Source organism: Harpia harpyja, chromosome 11, assembly GCF_026419915.1.
Source record: "Harpia harpyja isolate bHarHar1 chromosome 11, bHarHar1 primary haplotype, whole genome shotgun sequence".
In the NCBI taxonomy this organism is placed as follows: Eukaryota; Metazoa; Chordata; class Aves; order Accipitriformes; family Accipitridae; genus Harpia; species Harpia harpyja.
Genome location: NC_068950.1, coordinates 15,134,792 through 15,155,153, shown reverse-complemented (window position 1 = coordinate 15,155,153; position 20,362 = coordinate 15,134,792). Strand labels below are relative to the sequence as shown.

The following is a 20,362-nucleotide window of genomic DNA, read 5'->3' as shown; positions in this document are numbered from 1 at the left end:
AAATTGGGCCAGAAACTCTTTGGGGACTAACAGTTATGGGGGGAAAAGGAGATATACTACTAGAAATAGTACTTCATGACTTACCAGTGATAGTTTAATATTTCATTTTAGGATATACTCTTTGCAAATCCTAAGGCCCTACTTAATTGCCATTAAAACACATCCAATAAGATTATCACAGCAGAGAATATTGAACATTTTTAATTTAAGCATTGAGTTTTAAAAAATTCCAATAAGCTGGAATGCAAGCTTCTAAATATCTGTCTCCCATTAGGATTTTCTACAAATTTGAATGCTCCAGTATGCAAAACTGTATGCCACAATGATACATGTCAGCTTGTGCCTGGGGAAATACTGGACCAGAAACTCTCCCTATGCTGTTCTTTTTCTTTTCCTGTAGCACAGATCCCAAACTTATTCAAAGAGAGCTTGTTCTGTTTCCATTCTAACTCTTCTCATACCATCAGATGTTTTAGCTGAAAATTTTTGGACAATTTGGGACAATGCTTAGTGTAACTTGTGCAACGGAAGAGTGACTTAAGACTGAAAGGTCACACGCAGTCTTACATGCAGAGATTTTTTGCACATGGGACAGTCCATGTGCACTCGTGGACTTGGAAAGATAACGATTTAATCCCTTATGATTGCTAAAGTACAGTGATCCAGCCTGGAGCAGGTTTAAAGCTCTCAAAGCAGCAGGTTTTTCTGTGGCTTCATGGCATCCTGGATGTCAGTCAGCTGAAACCCAGGGCTCCATCAGGGTACTGCTTAGCCGTTCCAGAAATTAACTTCATTTTAGCTCCTTGTGTGACTGATGGATGTTATCTGCCAAGAACTTAGGTACTAGTCCCCATTTAAAGATGAGGAACTGAGACACCATGAAGACTGAGTGGATTTCTCTCTCTCTCTTATGCACCTACACAATCCACGTTTGGGGCATCTAGGTGCCTCATGTGTTTTCATAAACCATGCACTCTGCCTTTACACGTCAAGGAGCGTGGCTCCTCCTGGCTCATGAGCGCAGAACCAGGGCTAAAGCAGCCAGCGTCTGCAGCCAAGCCTGGAGCCGAGCTGTGGCATGGTGACCTCCAGGCAAAGATGTGCGTGGCCAGGCCCAAGGTCCAGCCCGGGCGCTCAAGTGCTGATGCGGGGGCTAGGGCAGTCACGCTAGCACCAGCCAGGCAGGGACTGAAGGTCCAGGAGCCCCCGGTCAGCCCCCAGGGGTAGGTGGAGGCCCCAGATGAGGCCGGTCAGGGCCATTGAGGCCTGTTTGTACACTCAGGGCCCTGACAGCTGATTTCTTCCCTTCAGGGTGTTGCAGGAACAGATTCATTCGCTAAGGCAGAAAGACTGAAATTGCAATTTGGGGACGCTGCCCTATGTCATCACTAAAACACATAAGGATCCGTTTGCACAGGAGGATGAACTTAGATTAACAGATTGAAAAAGCACCTGAGGGAATTTATACATCATGATCTGGGCAGCAAAGGAAAAAATAAGGTCTTTTACAAATATCAGGCATTAAAACAATTACCTTGGTACACGTGACAGCCGGTGTGTACTTCAAGGGCTAAGGAGACAGGCACTAGCTGTACTGGGATGCAATAGAAAGCACGTGGGTACATCCAGTTAAAGACACACAGGCACTTGCAGGAGTGAAATTCTACAGGGACAAAGCAAACACCTAGGCATGTTTCGTGGGCAATAGCTGTAACCTGCGGCAGTCAACTCTCACGTTCCAGACAGACCCGATGATGGCTGCAGAGGTCGGGCTGACATATGTTCTCTCTTTCTGTGGGTGCATTTTATTTTTGCTCCTCTTCTCTGAAGGCTGGGATGAGGAAAAAAATAGCAGGATTGCTTTTACAAAAAAAAAAAACCCAAAACCAGATATCCTGTTAGTTCTCTGTTTCAGCTTTTGAGGACATAGTTACAGGGGTCTTGTCCTTGTCTCACATAGAGAAGAAAGCTGAAATCTGGCAGTGGATGAAGCTCTATTTGACCAAAGAAAAGGTGTTGCTTTAGGGTGTGCATAGTCAAAGCAGATACCAGGACCTGATATGAGGACCCCACTTATTTTTAAGCCTGGAATGTAAAACTCACTTAAGGATGTTAGATGTAGAATTATTTTCTCCTTTCAGATTTGCCAACATACCTGCTTTTGAGTCTCTGCTGAGGACAGTTCCTAGGTCAGGACTTATTGTAGCTCACAATGAATAACAGAGAACAAACTGATTCAACCGCCCTCATTGAAAATCATCTGTTGATAAATATATTTTGTCTGTCCAGATGCCTTCTACTTCTTCCATAATGGCACAAGCTGTACCCTGCAGCTCATGTGCATCAGACCTGGTGGCAGGAGAGCTCTCCATCCTTTAACTCCCCAATCCCCTACTCTGTTTCTTTGTTCTACTAGATGTATAAGTTGTCTTTCTTGTTACTGCACCAGCCTTCTGGTGGCTCTCAAAATGTCTGAAAGCTAACCACTGTCAAACAGCTGCCTAAGAGCACAGGACAGAATAGTCCACCTCAGTTCATGAGACCTTTTGCTGTCCTTCAGGAAGTTCAGCTTAGGAGAGTTTATTCTGTGGATTTGGGTATCTTCCTTTGAAGAACAGAATCCATGTGGCAGCTGAGAGCAGAGCAGAGCACAAGTGGGATGCTCTTTTGCTCTCTGCTATACCACCCTCCGCTGTAGCTGATACTGATTGCAGCACTTTCTGCTCTTTTCTTACACAGCATGTCATCAGCTTCATGGCTATTTCATTTACACTGGACTGTGTGAGAATTTCAAGGACAGGTGCCTCCCCAGGTCTCATTCATTTAAAGTTGTTAACATGCGAAAAATTGCTTTTTGAAAAAAAATCACTGATTATAACACAGAGTTCTTATGAATAGGTCCTGTAGTGCTTTACAAAGGTGGACAACATGATCATCACACTTCAGATGAGGAAATGAAAGCAAAGAGACATGAAGTGACAGACCCAGGGTCTTATAGCAGATAAGAGTAATCTTTGAGACTCAGACTATTGCTTTATTCTTTATGCAAAATTTCTTTCCATTTTTCAGTGTCAAAATACCCTTGAAAATAATGGTCCTGACTTATCTTGCCTTTTATGAGCTTCACTGCTTTCCTTTCAGCTGCAGTGAATAAAATTTTGCTTCTTGCCATTGATTCAAAGTTGAAGCCACTGGTAGCATTGCTGAGAATTTTGTGCAATAGTTAGAAAATAAAGAATTTACTTCATTCTTGTTTTCCATGATGTGCAATCTAAAAGAAATATCAAGTGTACCCTGTTACACCTAGTATTGTACTTCATCAAAAGTAGTAACTTTGAAATTCCTAAGGCTTATAAATGAATGAGGGACGGAGTACCAAAAACCTCATAAATGATAAAATTATGATCTTACTGAAATCTGCCTACCTACAAACAGATTAGTTGTATTCTATCTGTTCTCAGATTTTTTCTTTGTTTGTTTGTTTTTAAAGGAATATATACTTACTATTATTTTGATTAGTTCAAAGAAAACTAGGCTTTGTGTTTTGCATAAAACCCCACCATCTTAGAGACATTAAGGTTTCTAACTCTTATGGAGAGATCAACATAATATCTCCTGATAAGTTACTTATTACTTTCCTTTGAAAGGACATATCTGAGAGTAGTAATCTGAAATTTTGATTTCATCATTTTTGTGAAGTTATGGCCAGGAGAATCCTGTTTCAGCATAGAGGATTCTCAGCTTTCCATGGAGAGCTGGGACATTTCAGCATTGTCATGGAATTCTAATAAGCATAAAAGCCAAAGGGCTTCAGAGCAATCCTGGTCTTCTGCATTTCTGTTGTCAGAAGGAGATCTCTGTGAGACGCAAAGAGAAAGAGGGAATGACGGAAGCAAAGCTGTGCTCATTTCTGTGATGCTGACAGAGATTGCAAGGGCATTGTTTCAAGTGTAATAGAGGAGAGAGCATCTCAGACCAAGGCCACAGCACCTCCCAGACTCGCATAATAGAGATAAATATTGAAAAAAATAAAACCCCAATTTTAAAGTCAACTTTATTGACTCTTATATAAAAAGTTACCCCACTAGTGAGCCAGTAACTATCTATTTAGCAGCTATATCTCTACTGTATATTAGCACATCTGTTTTATACATGACTCTCATCTCTTAGAAGAAAAAAAGGTTTCATGCAGTGAGGTTACCACAGATTTATCTTGTTTTGTTTCCTTGAGAAAATTTTATACTGTTTCTATTTTAGAAAGGATTTAAACTTACTGATTTGCTTTTTCTTGAACATTGCTGTCCACACATCTGGGCTGGTCCTATATTATTCTGTGTATCTTAGTATACACGATTTGTCAATTAATGTTCTATAAGCAAGAGAGCTTAACCCACAAATCAAACAGACACTTCAATTTGTACTATTTTAGGTACTGCAGCTTAGTGAGTTCATAAACTACCCATATGTAATTATATATCATTTCTAATGTTTAAAAAAAAAAAAAACAAACCTGAAAAAAGGGAGACTGAGTTTGGTGGGCGTTGCCCTATAATAGGATGACAACAAAAAGACTACAGACATCCTGCGTTCTTGTTCAGAGCTGAAGCTTGATGAAATTTGTCCCAGTCGCCACAATGTTTGTTTTGCACTTGCCGGTACTATATTCTCAGATGATGTAAATGCATGGATTTTGCCAGTCTTCAGCACCCTCTACATGTTCATGAAAGCTAGGACTTAGCTACGGTATTTCCAGAAGATGCTGAGTCAGATTCATTCTGCATTAACGCCAGTGAGGAGACAATAGATTTCTATCAAAGAAGAATTTAGCCCATTATGCTTCATGAACTCACTGTAACCTCAGAACTTAGAAGAGGAAGGACTGAAAACTTACTAGGATTCACAAGTGGTAGCTGGGTGAAACCCTGGGGATAACAGAAAGTAATTGTGCTGAGCATCTATACCTGATAATTGTGCTCTAACCTAGCACTTCAGAGAGGCAGCATGTTGACATGACAGTTTTGTTTGAGGATGTCTTCTCTACAGAGTGTCTTCTCCACTTTAAAATCCACCAGCTCTGTTGCTTAACAGGTGTTTGTTTATTTTTCAGTTCTCACATCCCAACCTGAAATCAGCAGGTGCTCTAGATTGTTCATCCCAGGAATTCTGTGATGGCTGTTGTAACTACAACCTTTATATGTTCCACTTGCCTATAACAGTCTTTGAAAAATGTTTTCAGAGTATTTACCTTCATTAGAGAATCTGAACATTTAAAATTTTGAGATATTTTTCACACTGTAACCTTAGGAAAATTCCTTGGGCTGAAGTTTGCTAAATTATCTTTTAATAGGAAATACACCTTCAAATCTGTAAGAGCTTAAGAAAAATCTTAGCCTTGGTCTTTTTTCACTTCAGCTCCTTGTTTATTAAATTGAGGTAAAAGGTTACTTCTCAAGGTTGTTATGAGAATTAGTGTTATGCAGACTGATTCTACAATGACTGGACTATACAGACAAGTGGATAAGTATCAGTTAGAAATACACACGTTATTGTACTGTTACGGATGCACGACTAACCAAATCCAACAGGTGTTAAAACTCAGATTTATTCTTCAGCAAAAGTTAGTTAGAAGGCCGGTAACATTTTATAAAACCACAGGCTCAATGATGTAAAGAGAATTAATACTACACGGCCGACTTAAGAATTCCCAAGATTTAAAGTGATGGCTCAAAATGCGCATATCACCTAAAAGCTGAGGGCTCTCTCCCTCGAGCGGTGCCCCGACCTGAGGGGGAGTCCCCGACTGCAGACCCGCTGCTCCGAGGAGGACTGCCAACGTGTCCTCCGGCGGGACCCCGTTTATACCCCTGTTGAATCTGACCTGTGGTCATTTAATTGTATCGGCTAGGAGGGTCACCTGGGTGTACCTGGCATATCTCGATTGGCCAGTTCAAATTTCAACCTGCAGCCTCCAGGGTTTCCTTCCCCTTCTCCCTTCCTGGAGAAGTTTTGTTTCCTGCTGGCAGGATGGGGGGGAGGCGTGGGGGGGGAATGTACTGCCACACGTACTCTCCCTAAAGACTACCTGTATACTTATACTCTTTTGGAAAATACCTTAATATATCTTTAAAACAAGGAGATTATTTTCTGTAACTACACAGGTTCTCTAAAAGTGTTTTGCTGGTGGTTAATTTATGACATGCCATGAGGTATAGCATTAAGGCAAGCATAGAGCAGGGCTCTTCACTATTCAAGTGCTCATTTGGTCTAGTTTTAGGAAGATGCTACATATACAAAGTAAATCATTTTCCAATCCTAATATTATAATTTTGAATTCAAAAGGGACTCAATTAGTCATCATTACAGTTTAATGGCCTGAAACACTTTAGTGTTAATAAGTACCTGAAAAAGTAAACTCCTACCTCTTGTAATTTAAACCATTACATGCTTTTTTCAATAGAAAAGATAATTTAGGAAAAACAGAACCTTATGTCTTAGCTAGCAATTTTATAACAGCAGTAGGTATGAAAATTAAAATTCTCATTATGCTCTTTGTAGCTTCATGTAACGTTAAGAAATTATGCACAGGGTCTTCCTAGTCTATGAAGAGGATGATGGAGGGGAATGAGTATGCTGTGCAAAATATTTTTCCCTCATTGTGAAGAAGAAGAGAGGCAAAAGTATTTGTGGATTTTCACTCCGTTTTGATGCAAAAGCTGGTCTGGCCTGTCTGGAAGGGACTTCTATGTCATCTTCATTTACACTGAGCTAATTTTTTACAGGAAATGGCAACCAAATGATCATCATGGCTTTTATGGGCCAGGAGAGCAATCTATTGCTTTTCAGTTTTGCGTCAGATCTGTGCATGCTTTTTCATACGATGTGATGAAGGTTATGCAATAGTGTAACCTCACATACATGAACTTCAACCTGTGAAAGAAAGCACCAATCTAGGGAGAAGATACTGAAACTTCATGTAGTATACACAGATCTGCAGGCTTTTTGCATGTAAGTGGTTGCTTGAGAGTATAAATAAAAGTTAGAGAACTCTTTGTTGTAGACTCCTGGAATCTTGTTTCAATAGGATTTATAAAATTAATGCAATCTGTGTTTTATGATCATAAACTACTGTGTGGTTCTAACTGTTCATGGTTACAACTCAGTGCTTTGGCATATGCTCAGCATTAAATATATGAATAGGGTCTTTTTCTTCAGTGAGATTACTTACACATTTACTGTTTGTAGGATCAGGTCCAAATCATGCTACAAACAATTATATTTGTGCCTAAGAAGACAATAAACCTTGACTATTTCTCTGGGTGTATAGACAGTTTATTATATTCTCAGACTGTAAATTCCTGTTGGTTCATATGAACTTCTGTGCTATTCTGGAGGCAGTTAACTTCCTGCAGCTGATGATAGGTTTATAATCTATACAAAAGACCTTTCAGAATATTAATGTGTCAAATATATGCACAGAGCATATTCATTCAGCTACACCATTTCCATTATAATGGATGGGCGGTACTGAGTGTGCAGTTGCAAAACTGTTCTATTGGAAGCATCCTTCATTTAGGGTGCACTTCCCACCAAGTAAAAAAAATCATAGCAAGGGGCACTGTAAAAATGTCATAATGAGTGCTGTTTTGAGTGAACGTGAATTAAAAAATGTTTTTCCCTGTAAATTCATCAGCTAGAAAAACGAAAGCTCTCACATTAATATATTTTAATTAATTCTGTGCAGTTTTACCTTACACTGAAACTAGAACTGATTGTTTTTATATATTTAGGAATCTACATGACCTTTGTCATTTCAGTATTTCTGAGAACTTCATGCTCTTGCATAGATGTTTTCACACAATCTGAGCAGGATATAGAATCATTATCCCATTTCACAGGTATGGGACTGAGGTATAGAGAGAAACTGTGGCTTGTCTTCACTGCGTTCCTACAAGAGGCTATGGTTAATACTCGGTTTTTGATTGGGCACACAAACAATTGTTTAGACTCCATTTAAATAGTGTTTCTGGGCTGATCCATTGGGTTGGAGTGAATTGGACAGAAAGTCAAGTGCTGCTGTTAGGGATACTCAAAATTGCAGCGTCTGGAGCTTGAATAACTCATTGAACTCATCGCTGCAAGTAGCTCCAGTGCTATTGATCAATGCAGTCACTCTTTGTCCAGCTACGCTAGTTGAAACAGAATAACGTGAGTCTGTTACCTACGTTTGTAGTGAAGACAAGCCATTAAGTGACTTTTCCAAGCACATAAAAAAAGAAAGCAATCTGGGTCTTCAGAATCTCATCTGTTTTCTGTCCAATATCTGAAGTGCGACCTTATGCATAGACATTTCTGAATGATTTTGTACTGATGCTAACAGGCAATAATTCTTGTGTTGCATATTTTTCATTAATGACTAGCATTATTGGAAAAAACCCCAACAATTCCTCCCCTGACAATTTATGAAGGTTTCCCTTCAACAGTAAATATTATCACTGATGATGTTAATGAAGACATTAGTTTCACAGCATTTGAAGTACTGAAACACTCCACTGTTAACTAGCCTAGTGGGGTTTATGCTAATGTAAAATGTAATAAAGTAGAGGCCACTATCTCTTTAAGCTGAAAGAAAGGAAACTTGTTTCTACTTCCAAGGGATGCCTAGTGTGTGCTTATCTAATTGACTGTGTATTTTGTCTAGGTGTTGAGGGAAAGCTAAGAGAATGAAGGCTCTAAGTCCCCAGTGGAAGCATGATATGGCGATGCAGTGCTGGTGCTGAATTGTTCTCTCTGATGGCTCTATGGGAGTGGATAGCACTGAGTCTTCATTGCTGGGTTTTAGCAGTTGCTGCTGTTTCGGATCAGCATGCCACAAGCCCCTTCGACTGGCTCCTCTCTGATAAGGGACCCTTCCATCGCTCACAGGAATACACAGATTTTGTGGACAGAAGTCGACAGGGATTTAGCACAAGATACAAGATTTACAGGTATGAAGCAAAGGGAAAGCAATTACAGAGATATCATCCTTAGAAGTTGTAAATTATCAACAAGAGTTTCCTTAAGGGAAAGTTTCAGATGTGGGAACAAATCCATAGACAGAATATTCATTGCTGAAATATATGCAAGGCCATATATGCACTGTGTACTACGGAAATGCCTGCTTGTGTTATTTCTATTTTGGTTAAAGAATTTTTGGTAATTGATTATGTTGCTTTGGGAAACGTTGTTTACTACCTACCTCTACTCTGCCCTAGTGACATACTCAAAAATGTCCTAAGGTATTCAAACACCATCTTTGACTGCAGAGGGCAAACATGGAACACCTTTGATCATGCAGCAAGATCCAGTTCAATTGCTTTCAGTGTGGCTCATCAAGACATAAGCTGAGACTTTAAGAATGAAATTGTGGCTCCACAGATACAGCCAGCAAAGCATGGACTTTATTGTACAAATCAGGGCATTTCAGAAGTGACTCAAAAGGTTTAATGTTAGTTCATACCAGTGTTTTGAGAAGCAGTTTTCTCATCCCTGAGGGATTGAGCATTAAGAGCCACTGTGAGTTTTAACAGAAGTTGCAAGTGTTTGGTCTATCACAAAACTCAGCATTAGGCTGGCCCAATTCAGACTGAGAAAAATAAAAACAGGCGAAGACTTCAGAAGTATAGGTCTGCTTGAGAGTTTGTGCCTTGCTGTAGAATTGCTTTCATGATACATTTGCAACTTGTCAGTTTCTACGCTTTTGAGATGGCACTGGTGAAGTAGTGAAGTATCTTCTTCATCATTTGCAAGAGGTGTAACTCAGTAACATCAGTTTATCAAGGACATGGGAATGAAAAGGAGAGTTCAGTTTAATAGTAGTGACCTAATGGCAAATAGAAAGAAGGGGAGAAATGAGGGAGCATGAGTGATTAAGGACTGAGAAAACAAATTTATAAGCAGAGAGACTTTTTCACTTCATATTTTTATAGATCCCTCCTGGCAGCAAAGAGAAGGGGGGCAGGGCAGCAACACAGCACAGCTTTTTGACTTCCCTAATAACTCTCCAACCTATAAACACAGACCATCTTGGTATGGAAAGACACACGCTGATTTAATTTAAAACCATGAAACAGATTGTGCAAATTTCATACCTATTTTAAACTATTATTCCCTAGTGGTTTCCAGCTCTTTAGAAGAAGGTAAGAGTGATATATGCTTATATGTATATTATATTTAGTCAATGTCCAGTGGCCTGTGACAAAACTGCTGCCTGAGTCTGTAAAGATTTTATTTTTAAGGCACTTGCTTTATTTTCAAGGAACTTGCTTTATTTTCCTTTCCTAAATAAATGCAGTAGAGGGCACTCTGTTGCAGGTCAATTTTGCAGTGGGCTCCTTTGCCATATAGAGAGAAATTAAACACATTTTGAAAATAAAGCGTGATTTGGAAATATGCTTGATGAAGTGGCTTGTCTTAGCAGAACAGCATTGCCCAATATTTACGGCATTTTAAAAGCCAGCTGTCGGGACCAATAATGTAAAGCCAATAATGCAGAGACTGAGGCAGCATATTTTATTCCTATTATTCTGTATTAGTCAACACTGAACCAAAATTATCTTGCTAAAACCATGAAAGATGGAACTGTATTTCATTTCAGCTCTTTCAGTCAGGTCTTTGAGAATTTTTCTCCTCTCAGCCATCATTACAGAAACATTGTTAAGTTTTATAGATCTGTAATCATATTGCTAGTATTTATTTGGGTTTGTGCATAGGTTTCAATTGACTTTAATTTACACAATGCCACAGAAAGTGTTTCTTGTGTTTATTTCTATCCTCTGCCTATTGCCTTCAAGAAATGAGCCAGGAAGTGAAAAGAGGCATAAGCCACCTGAATCAAAAGAAAAGCTGAATTTTTTTATTTAGTCCTCCAAATACAGACCTTACTGCAAAGTTTCAGTGTAAAATATGGTCTCATTAGCAAGTAGTGCAGAACATGGTGACCTTGTTATGAACCACACACTGTAAATTTAATCCCTGTTGCTTTTCTACGAGCTTTCCCAGGCTAAAGGATCTGGAGTCTAATTGGTCTGTTCATTCCCTCACCTATCTTTTACCTAATGAAAATGATCCCTCAGGGATACAGTCCTGATTTGAATGGAGAGGTAAGGAAGAGGAAAACACAGGCCTGCATTGACTCAGCTGAATCATATTAACAGGAAAAAAACAAAGGTGCCGCTCCGAACAGTGTTAACAGGAGGGCTTCCTTTCTCTTTGCTCTTCACTTCAGCCCTTAAAGCCCACACCTGCGACCTGACATTTTAAGAGTAAAGGGGAAGGAAAATCAACTCCATTTTAACATCCCTGCCAGGTCAAAATCCATGGGGCTGAAGAAGAGTGAAACGTATAGGGTGAGAGACTCCAGCAGATTGTGTCCCATTTTGAATCCTTTCTGGTAGGATGTTGGTGGCACAATTGGGTTGGACAGAAAATGACTGAAGATTTTTTTTTTTTCTTTTTTTAATGGCACAAATGTGGCAAGTACCTGCAGACTACCTAAAGGTGTGCCTCTCTTTGGGGAAGGAGTTGGCTCCAAAAGAACTGATGGGACTGTGACAAGTAGCAGCTCTCTTTCGATGTCTCCAGACCAATGGCATCCAAACCACACAGAGAAGATGACCCATTGTATCTCTCTGCCAAAACCTAAAAAGTACTGCTGCCCATGGGAACTATCTCAGGACAACCAATCTAACACTGGTGTTTATAATTAACAGCAGTTAGAAGGTTAGTGGAAGAAGAACAGTGAGTTGCACATACTGCATGTAGTATTTTAAAATGTATTGGACGAGATTTCAGCAAGAGACTGCTGTATGACTTTTGTTTTCCAACAATGGAACAATTATGCAGCAACTCAAATGATATTTTGATTCCCATTATTTTTCCCCCTCCTTTGGCAGTACCAGGAGAGGCAGTAATAATGTAGAAAAAAATAAAATCTCAATTAAATAATTAACTTTCCCAATATTTTTATTTCAAAATAACATTCCCTATTATAATCAAGATCATATTAAAAAGTAGGGAATACATGTTTTTCTGCTTTTGGTTAAATCAAGTAAGGCATATTTCTGTAAATACGGAAGTGCCAGACATAAAGGCCTTTATCCTGCCCCGTTGTTTGATGCTGAGTTGAATGGGATCAATGTCACGTACTGCAGGCCCATGAAAGATATAGAATGATAAAAATCAAGATAATAGGACAGAGGACTGGAAAACCACATATTAAAGAGAACTACAAAGAATATTAAGATGAAGATTACTTGAAAGCTGATGGAAACATTTTCATTATTTCTCAGCTATTGAGTAAAACAGTGTTATGCTACTTGTTTTATTCCTGTTGTTTGCATGGCAGGAGACAGACTGATTTTAAAGTTTAGTTTCACCTAAACATATATGGCAATTGCTTTCCATACTGTCCAGTAGCCTTATTTTTTTCAGTTCTTAAATTACGTAACCTGTTTGCATTTAAAATAGATGGAGTCCAACTTTTAGACTAAAACAAGAAAAATTTATCACTATATGGACTCTGTGCTAGCTTTTCTATTTCCCCCCTAACTGTTTGTATGCCAATGAGGCAAAAAGCAGCTGCTTTGTATCCACACCCCCTGGTCACTATAAACAAGTGTTCATCTGACCATGAATCTGCTATAAATTGCAGAGATGAAGACAAGGATTGGCACCAACGAGTACACTTATTAACCAAGTTCAGTTTCTTATGAGAGGTTGTCGTGGTTTAACCCCAGCCAGCAACTAAGCACCACGCAGCTGCTCACACACTTCCCCCCCACCCAGTGGGATGGGGGAGAGAATTGGGAAAAAAAAAAGTAAAACTCGTGGGTTGAGATAAGAACAGTTTAATAGAACAGAAAGGAAGAAAATAGTAATGATAATAATAACAATAATAAAATGGCAATACTAATAAAAGGATTGGAATATACAAAACAAGTGATGCACAATGCAATTGCTCACCACTTGCTGACCGATGCCCAGTCAGTTCCCAAGCAGCAATCTGCCCTGCCCCAGGCTACCCCCCCCCCCCCCCCCAGTTTATATACTGGGCATGACATCACATGGTATGGAATATCCCTTTGGCCACTTTGGGTCAGCTGCTCTGGCTGTGTCCTGTGCCAACTTCTTGTGCCCTTCCAGCCTTCCTGCTGGCTGGGCATGAGAAGCTGAGAAGTCCTTGACTTAGTCTAAACACTACTTAGCAACGACTGAAAACATCAGTGTGTTATCAACATTCTTCTCATACTGAACCCAAAACATAACACTATACCAGCTACTAGAAAGAAAACTCTATCCCAGCCGAAACCAGGACAGAGGTCTTAACTTAAGCATAATATGTTTTTTAAAGATAAAACTTTGCCTTATCTCCCTATTTAGCCTTCAGAGCATAAAACAACCATGTGATAAAAACAACTCATGCATAAAATATGGGAAGGTAGCAGTAGAAAATTCTACTGTCACCCATATTTTAATTTATACATTAAAGATCAGTTATGTCCATGGGCAAACAAACTGATTCTGTAGTGTGCTTAGCTCCCCAAGGAGAGGAGCTTTCAACATTACAGGATAGAGCTGAAAGAGAGAAATATATATGTAATAATGTTTTAATCAAGTATTGCAGAACATTAAATGCAACTGATGTTACCAACATTGTTGTAAGTTGGGAATGGTGGGCTGGTTATGTTCATTATGTGGTAGTGTGGTATTCCCTATAATTCTTCAAAGGAAATATCCTCCTGCAGGAAATTAAATAATCGCCACAGCTATTGGTGGCATTCATTGCCATGGATCTATGAAGAGAAAAGCCAGGAAAGCACCTGGTTGACTGCTGAAAACCTCCAAGTTATTGGGAATGCTGTGTCAATATTTTATGGAAGGTGGCTCCTGTAGTTAATATCAGTAAATATTTTGGCAGGGAAACCTGAGTTTATAATTTGTTATGTAATACACAATGGGAGTACTGTGCCTCTTATGTAAATCAGGTACCCAGACAAAGGAATTTAAATCCAAACAGAATGAGATGAGAGGTTACCAGGATGGAAAGAGTGATTGTGAAATTATGCAAAGAACCTACATTGTATCAGAAGAGGTAATTTCTACAGAGATAGGGAAGTATTCATGCTATCAAATAAAGTCCTGAGGAAATATCCTCAGGCATACCGTGTAGTTTTGTTCAAGCAAAATCATTTAAAATCTGAAACAGATGTGAAAAATCAGGGGAAAGAAGAGCCTAGCTGCTTCTTTTAAGGCAGAAATGTTTGGCACTGTTAGGGGAAAAAAAAAAAGACAAAAAAGGAGAGACATAGCTGAAAGAGGATACAATTCCTGTCAATATACATATCATAAAGTGATATGAACTATTTAAACCAAAAGTCATCACTGTCATAAAACCAAATTGGTATAAACTGGCTATGAATAAATTTAGGCGGGCTGTTTAAAAAAGGTTCTAATCATTAGAGTAAAATAGTTCTGGGACATTAAGTTACAAAACCTTACCAATCCCATGAATAGGCGCAAAGGGTTATAAGGTGTGGTGCTTATGACAGTGGACTAGGTTTTAGCAACTACTGAAATCCCTTTGAGGTAAGTATCCCTAACAAGTGTAGAATACTAGTCTGCAAAAGGAAAAAAAAAAACCAACTCCTAAAGAACTGAGTAGCTCTGTGCAGCACTGTATTCCTGTAGCTTAAGAAGTGTTCCTTTAGAGGTTGTTTTAAAAGGGATTGTGTTTGTTCATGAACAACTAAAAAAAAAAGTATTAGAAAATAATGCTATCAAATTTAAGATTATTTTGTATTAGAACATATTGGGTTCCTCTCATATGTTCTGAATCCTCTGGTAACTGAACCTATAGGGTAAAGCGAGCAAGACTGAAGACTGTAGTAGAACACTCACTAATACGTTTTAACACTTGTGCGTGAGGTTAAGTACAGCCAACATTAAAGTTCGTTTGTTTTTTATTCCCTGTCAACATATTTTAGCCCACAGTTATCACTAGACTTCTTGACACCTGTATACTCCTGACAGACAGTGTTGATAAAAAAAATAAGGGGTTCAGTTGTGGAGGTACACATCAACATACCCTGATTTGCAATTTTCAGCCCAGTGTACATCTGGTATGACATTTCATTGTGCTCTTACCGAGGTTGCTTTGAACTGATAATTTAGGAATTTTAAGGCAGGGAGAAGAACTAATAAAATGTCTTCAACAATTTCTTCCAATACAAATGTTTAGTAAAATGGAGGGCTGAAAAGAGATGTCAGCCATCATAGCTTTCAAAAGTCTAAGGAAATGATGGTATGGTATTTCTTGGTGCTGTTATTTCCTATAGACTTGATCACACTCTAGAAACCATCATCACTGACAATTTTTTGGAAGGCCCCATTTGGTGCTGGAAGCATCAGGGCTGTTGTCTTTTGGAAATAAGACTGCTTCTTTGGAAACTAAGACAGGAGCTCATTTCTAAGACATGGACCTCAGTTTCCTTAACACAAAACATCACCTACAAAACCCCCAAAAGGTAAGGAAGGTAGTGACAGAGGAGTGGAACAAGATATATCAACGAAAGGAATGAGGCAAGTTAGTATTGTAGAAGCTGAGGAAAGAAATGGGCTGTAGTCAGCAAACTCTTAACTGGTGACGATGGTAGCTTTCAACAGGTAGCTTAGCAAACTGGTCAACCATTGCCTTCAACTCTTCAGAGCCTTTGTTTCCTTGAACATTGAATTGCATGCACAGTGCAACTGCTGGGCAACTGAGAACTGGGATTATAAATGCACCAAAGAGCAAACAAGTTTATCTTCCACAATTGCCATATCAGTAGGGAATAAATAGCAGGAACAGTTCTGTCTGCCTTTTCCAGAAATTCACTGTATCAGTAAATTGCTTCTGGCCTGCATTGTGACTGGTCAGCTCACTTTAGGGAATTTTCCATTCAACCTGGTAGATGAAGGGTACAGTAATCGGAGGGATCATCATTCTCAGAATGTTTACAAAAGGCTAGACTACTGAATGCACAAAGTCCTCTTTTTAAATCCAGTGGCACATAGGCTGGGAATGAAGAAGAGCAGCTCAAAGAGAGTTTCTGGGATTGTGAGTTGATAATTTCCACTGGAAAAATAATGTTTGTAGTCCAGTACAGTGGCCTCATTATTACAGGCAGTATGGGTACACAGAACAAAAAGATGCTGATTTTGGTCCTGAGGAATCAAACAGCAACAGTTTCCTACAGTGGAAGAAGAGTTTAATTAAAAAAAAAAAAAGGAGGACATAATTTTTTAAGAATGTCTGGATCTGAAAAATATCAATGAGTTTCATTTCTGATTGTGATATACCTTAACAGCCTCTCTTAATCTAGTTAGCTGGGCGTAATAAAGACATGACGTAAGTTAAATAACTGGCTTTGGTGAAACTGCTTTAAGTACATACCTGAGCAAAATAAAAGCTTTAAATGACCGTATTTCCAGGTCTAGCAATACTTGGACAATATTCTCCAAAATTATCTAATTTCCAGCCCTTTGTTTCAAATGTAAATCTCCTTCATAGGGAAACATTTTTGTTTTATCTTTAGAGCCTAAACACATATCAAGTAGTGATGCTTTACAATGAGAAATTCCTATTATCAAAATTATATTAGTTTCTTGATCTATTTATCCAGGGAATTCTCTGGAAGGTACATGCATGTGAAAAGGTGGAAATAAAGGAACAGGTAATTTAAACTGAGACGCTACATATACACAACAGAAAACTTTAAAAAATGTTTTCAGATTAATTATAACCAGAGCCTAGTTTAGTTTACCAGTAATCTCAAGGGCTTGACAAGTACATAGAATAGATGTTCACAAAGGCAAAGTAGTCTTTCACTCATGTTCCTACGGCTACCATGCATGGGCTACTGCCAATGTCACTGGGAGCCTACGGGGCCCCTCAGATGAATACTAGAGATACCAGAGGTGCAGGAGTTAAGGAGTGAACACCTCTTTAAGTTTGCCCCTATGATCCCAGTTATGCAAGAAGTCTGCCCCAGGTAGGAATATCTCCACAGGCAGTGATAAAAGATATGTCCAAGGGCAACGATAAAAGAGGCTGAGCTCTCGTGGATACTTGTGGCCCAGGAAGAAGGGCAGACAGACATGAGGGTCTCAGAGGTGGGCAGAAATGGCCAAAGAGAGGTAGGGAGTTCTGATTCCCAAAATGTCCTTCTCTTTCCAGCTCTGTTACAGATTTGAGGCAGCACAGCAGAGAAGTCATCTGCTCTAGGTAAAGGACTAGCACTTATCACTCAAGCACAGGAGAATCTGACACCGTCCACAATATCAGCCCTCAGCCCACCTTTGAAGGTCTTAGGAAAAGTGTGACCAGACCCTGATGAAACAGTGTATTTTTAAGAGATGCTGGCTTTCTACAGAATCTTGCAGAAATCTCAGTGAACAACAAGAAATTTATTAGTCAGCCTAATCCTACAGCATTCAAAACCCTCTAAGTTGTTTTGCCACTGACCAGGGTCAGACCTACCCCATATCCCCTCAGTCCATTTTGTTGGCTCAGTATTAAACTCCTGTGTTTCAAAACAAGGGTAGAGTTTTTCTCAGTGACATAAACAAGTGCTAGCACTGGGAAGGATACTAGGGAACAGTGCTGGCTAGGCCAGCAGGATTAGGAGTGTTCTCAGGAGTCAGTTTGACAAGAACACAAGTGTGTTTCAGCTTGGCAACAAAAGAGAATATTGATGCCAAGATTGCCTTCTATATTTTTTTTTTATAATACACTGCAGGAGTCTGTGTTTTGACAATGTCTCTTTGTATTTCTTCTTAGCTGTTTGGTGTATTTAATCAAAGATCCCAAGGAAACTCAAATGGCAAGGAGGAGAGTGAATCTTATTTTTTGTAAACATTACTATAATCTATTTCCAGAATATACCCAGTTTCAAAATCTAATATTTTAAGGATAATTATTAGATCAAACCTCCTACTGATATGTTTCCCTAGAACAAAAAACATTTACTTAGAGAATATGGTGTGTCATCATTTCAGTTAGTAAGTTCATAAATCATTTAAGTTGCCCTAAAAAAATTAGGATAATGGAGGCTGTAACTTAATGGTTTCATGCAATCACTGAAGTAGTATAAAAGCTGTTTAACACTAATAATAGATTCATTCTTCAGTCAGCAGGATAGTCTGCCAGGGTCTTGGGCATGAAATCAGGTCGTTTTCATTAATTCTTTGAAGATTTTTGGTTAGTTGGGTCTTTGTTCTTTCATTTGCCCTTTTCATTTTTGTTTAAATATGCCTGCTAGTACAAGGACTGATATTCAAGATGTAGAGGATTTCAAATGCTAATTGCTTTCATAAAGGGGAAAAAGAATTACTGAGATTTCTTTCGGTTACTGAAAAAAAAAAAGTTCTTTTTATTACTTGAATCAAGTTCCCTGTGCCTTCATTTTAACCCCTATATTGTTATTTTTCCTTATTGCTGCTAAGGTCAGTAGTCGTCTCCAAACAGAATGACTTTCAGGTTTTCCTTTTTGTCCATATGTTAGGTCTATATGGGTGGCATGTTATATCTTACATAGAGAAAAGAGCTGAATAGCACAGAAACCTTTTCTGTATTGAAAGACAGAATTGGTTGGAATGTATGATTCTTTGTATAGAAGGGTATTTGTGCCTTTTCCATATGGAAAAAGAACAACTGACACCAAATGTGCTCATTCAAGAATTTTTGTCATTTTCTTCTACTATCATTGACTTATATCTCAGATTGACAATATCTCAGAATTCAAATCTTAGTTGTCTCTAGCTCTGATTGATTGATTCTTCAGGTTTTATTAGTCATTATGCTGGTTGTGAATTTTTATTGTGTAGCTACAGATTCATTCCAACAGAGACCTTTGTGAAGAAAAGCAATATTTCAAATTAATGTCTTGTTGCTTGATTCTCCCTAGAATCCCAATATGATTGTTATGGATAATAGTGTTCTTAAGGTCATTAATGGCTCCATATCTCAATTCATCTTCTGATACTCTCAATTTCTACTTTATTTATGCAGCTTGAGAAGAGAAGATATTTTTACTGACCAGACAATTTGATATAGAGGGCCCTGAAAACTGCACACACAAAGCCCACTAGCAATTTAGAAGTTGTGTTTGTAGGTCTCACATGCACAAAAAAGATAGCATCTGGCTTTAAGTAATGAATGTTAATTTCTCAAGGGAAAAACACAAATACAGGTTTTGACTTATATGAGTAACATAATTTGAAATTGAAAACGTAAGACATTCTACCAAATATTCTGAAAGATCAGCAGAATCTGAGACCTGAGGAAATATAATTGATTAATTCAGAATAAATATTTGTATTGTAACTATTTCTGAACTATATTCTTACAGTTCTTGAAATTTAACAAATAGGGATTTTTAACTTATACTCTGACTGCTAGTAGTAGAATTGGATGTTTTACTAGGAACTCAAGTACAATATCAGCTTTGCCTACTGATAAATATGCTCTATTAATAGAAATTAAATGGAGGCAACACACCTTTATCCAGTTACATCTAATTGTGTTTTATTTAAACCACGTCTTTAGCCATTTACATAAAATACTGGCTATAGGTTATAATAATAAAACCAAATTCTAAACATTACACAGCATAACCTATCTGATAACCCGCATTAACAAACAGAATAAAGTCTTTTGTCTACATTTCACATATTTGACCATGCAAAATAAATTAAAAAATAATAATTTCAACTAATTAAAAATGAAGGACCTGTAGTGAGGGGTCTTGTTACAAAGGACTGTTCATTCCCATTTTTCTTTTAAAAAATATCTGATGATACTTTTGGTAGCAAACGACAAGACTGAATAAATTAAAATAAGTGGAAAACATGCAGTCTGTGGTGCTTGTTTATGTACTGATTTCTAGAACCAAAATATTTGTGATTACTGTCAGGGTGAATTGCTGTGAATACAAATGCATGTGTGTTTATATACATTTATGTGTGTATATATATATATGTACACATGTATATGTATGTGTGTGCATGTACATGTATATATATGTATGTATATATACATACATCTAGATAGATAGATGTGGCTCAGTGAAAATAAATTAGTTTATTATTTCACATTTTTGCAGTGAGAAGAATATTGTTTATTAGAAAGAAGAACTTATATCTTCTACAGAGCCTTTGACCAATATGTTAATGAAGCTTACTGTGGTCCCTTCCTGATGAATTGGAGGTCCAGAAATTCTCCATAACACTGGCAATGCCAAAAGATTTTTCCTCATTAGATCCTTGTATTAAAATGCCTCTGTCAGAA

At 38.3% G+C, this 20,362-nt stretch overlaps 1 protein-coding gene across 2 annotated transcripts in view; it reads left to right on the top strand.

Annotated features, from left to right (window-relative positions):
- The window catches only part of BRINP3 (BMP/retinoic acid inducible neural specific 3), a 233,209-nt gene that overhangs the window by 9,953 nt on the left and 202,894 nt on the right, over window positions 1–20,362 (top strand). For both annotated transcript variants that reach the window (XM_052801461.1, XM_052801462.1), the window contains exon 2: window positions 8,699–8,984. In XM_052801461.1, coding sequence (XP_052657421.1) covers window positions 8,749–8,984 — 236 coding nt within the window. In that variant the 5' untranslated portion in view covers window positions 8,699–8,748. The remainder of the gene's footprint in view (window positions 1–8,698; window positions 8,985–20,362) is intronic.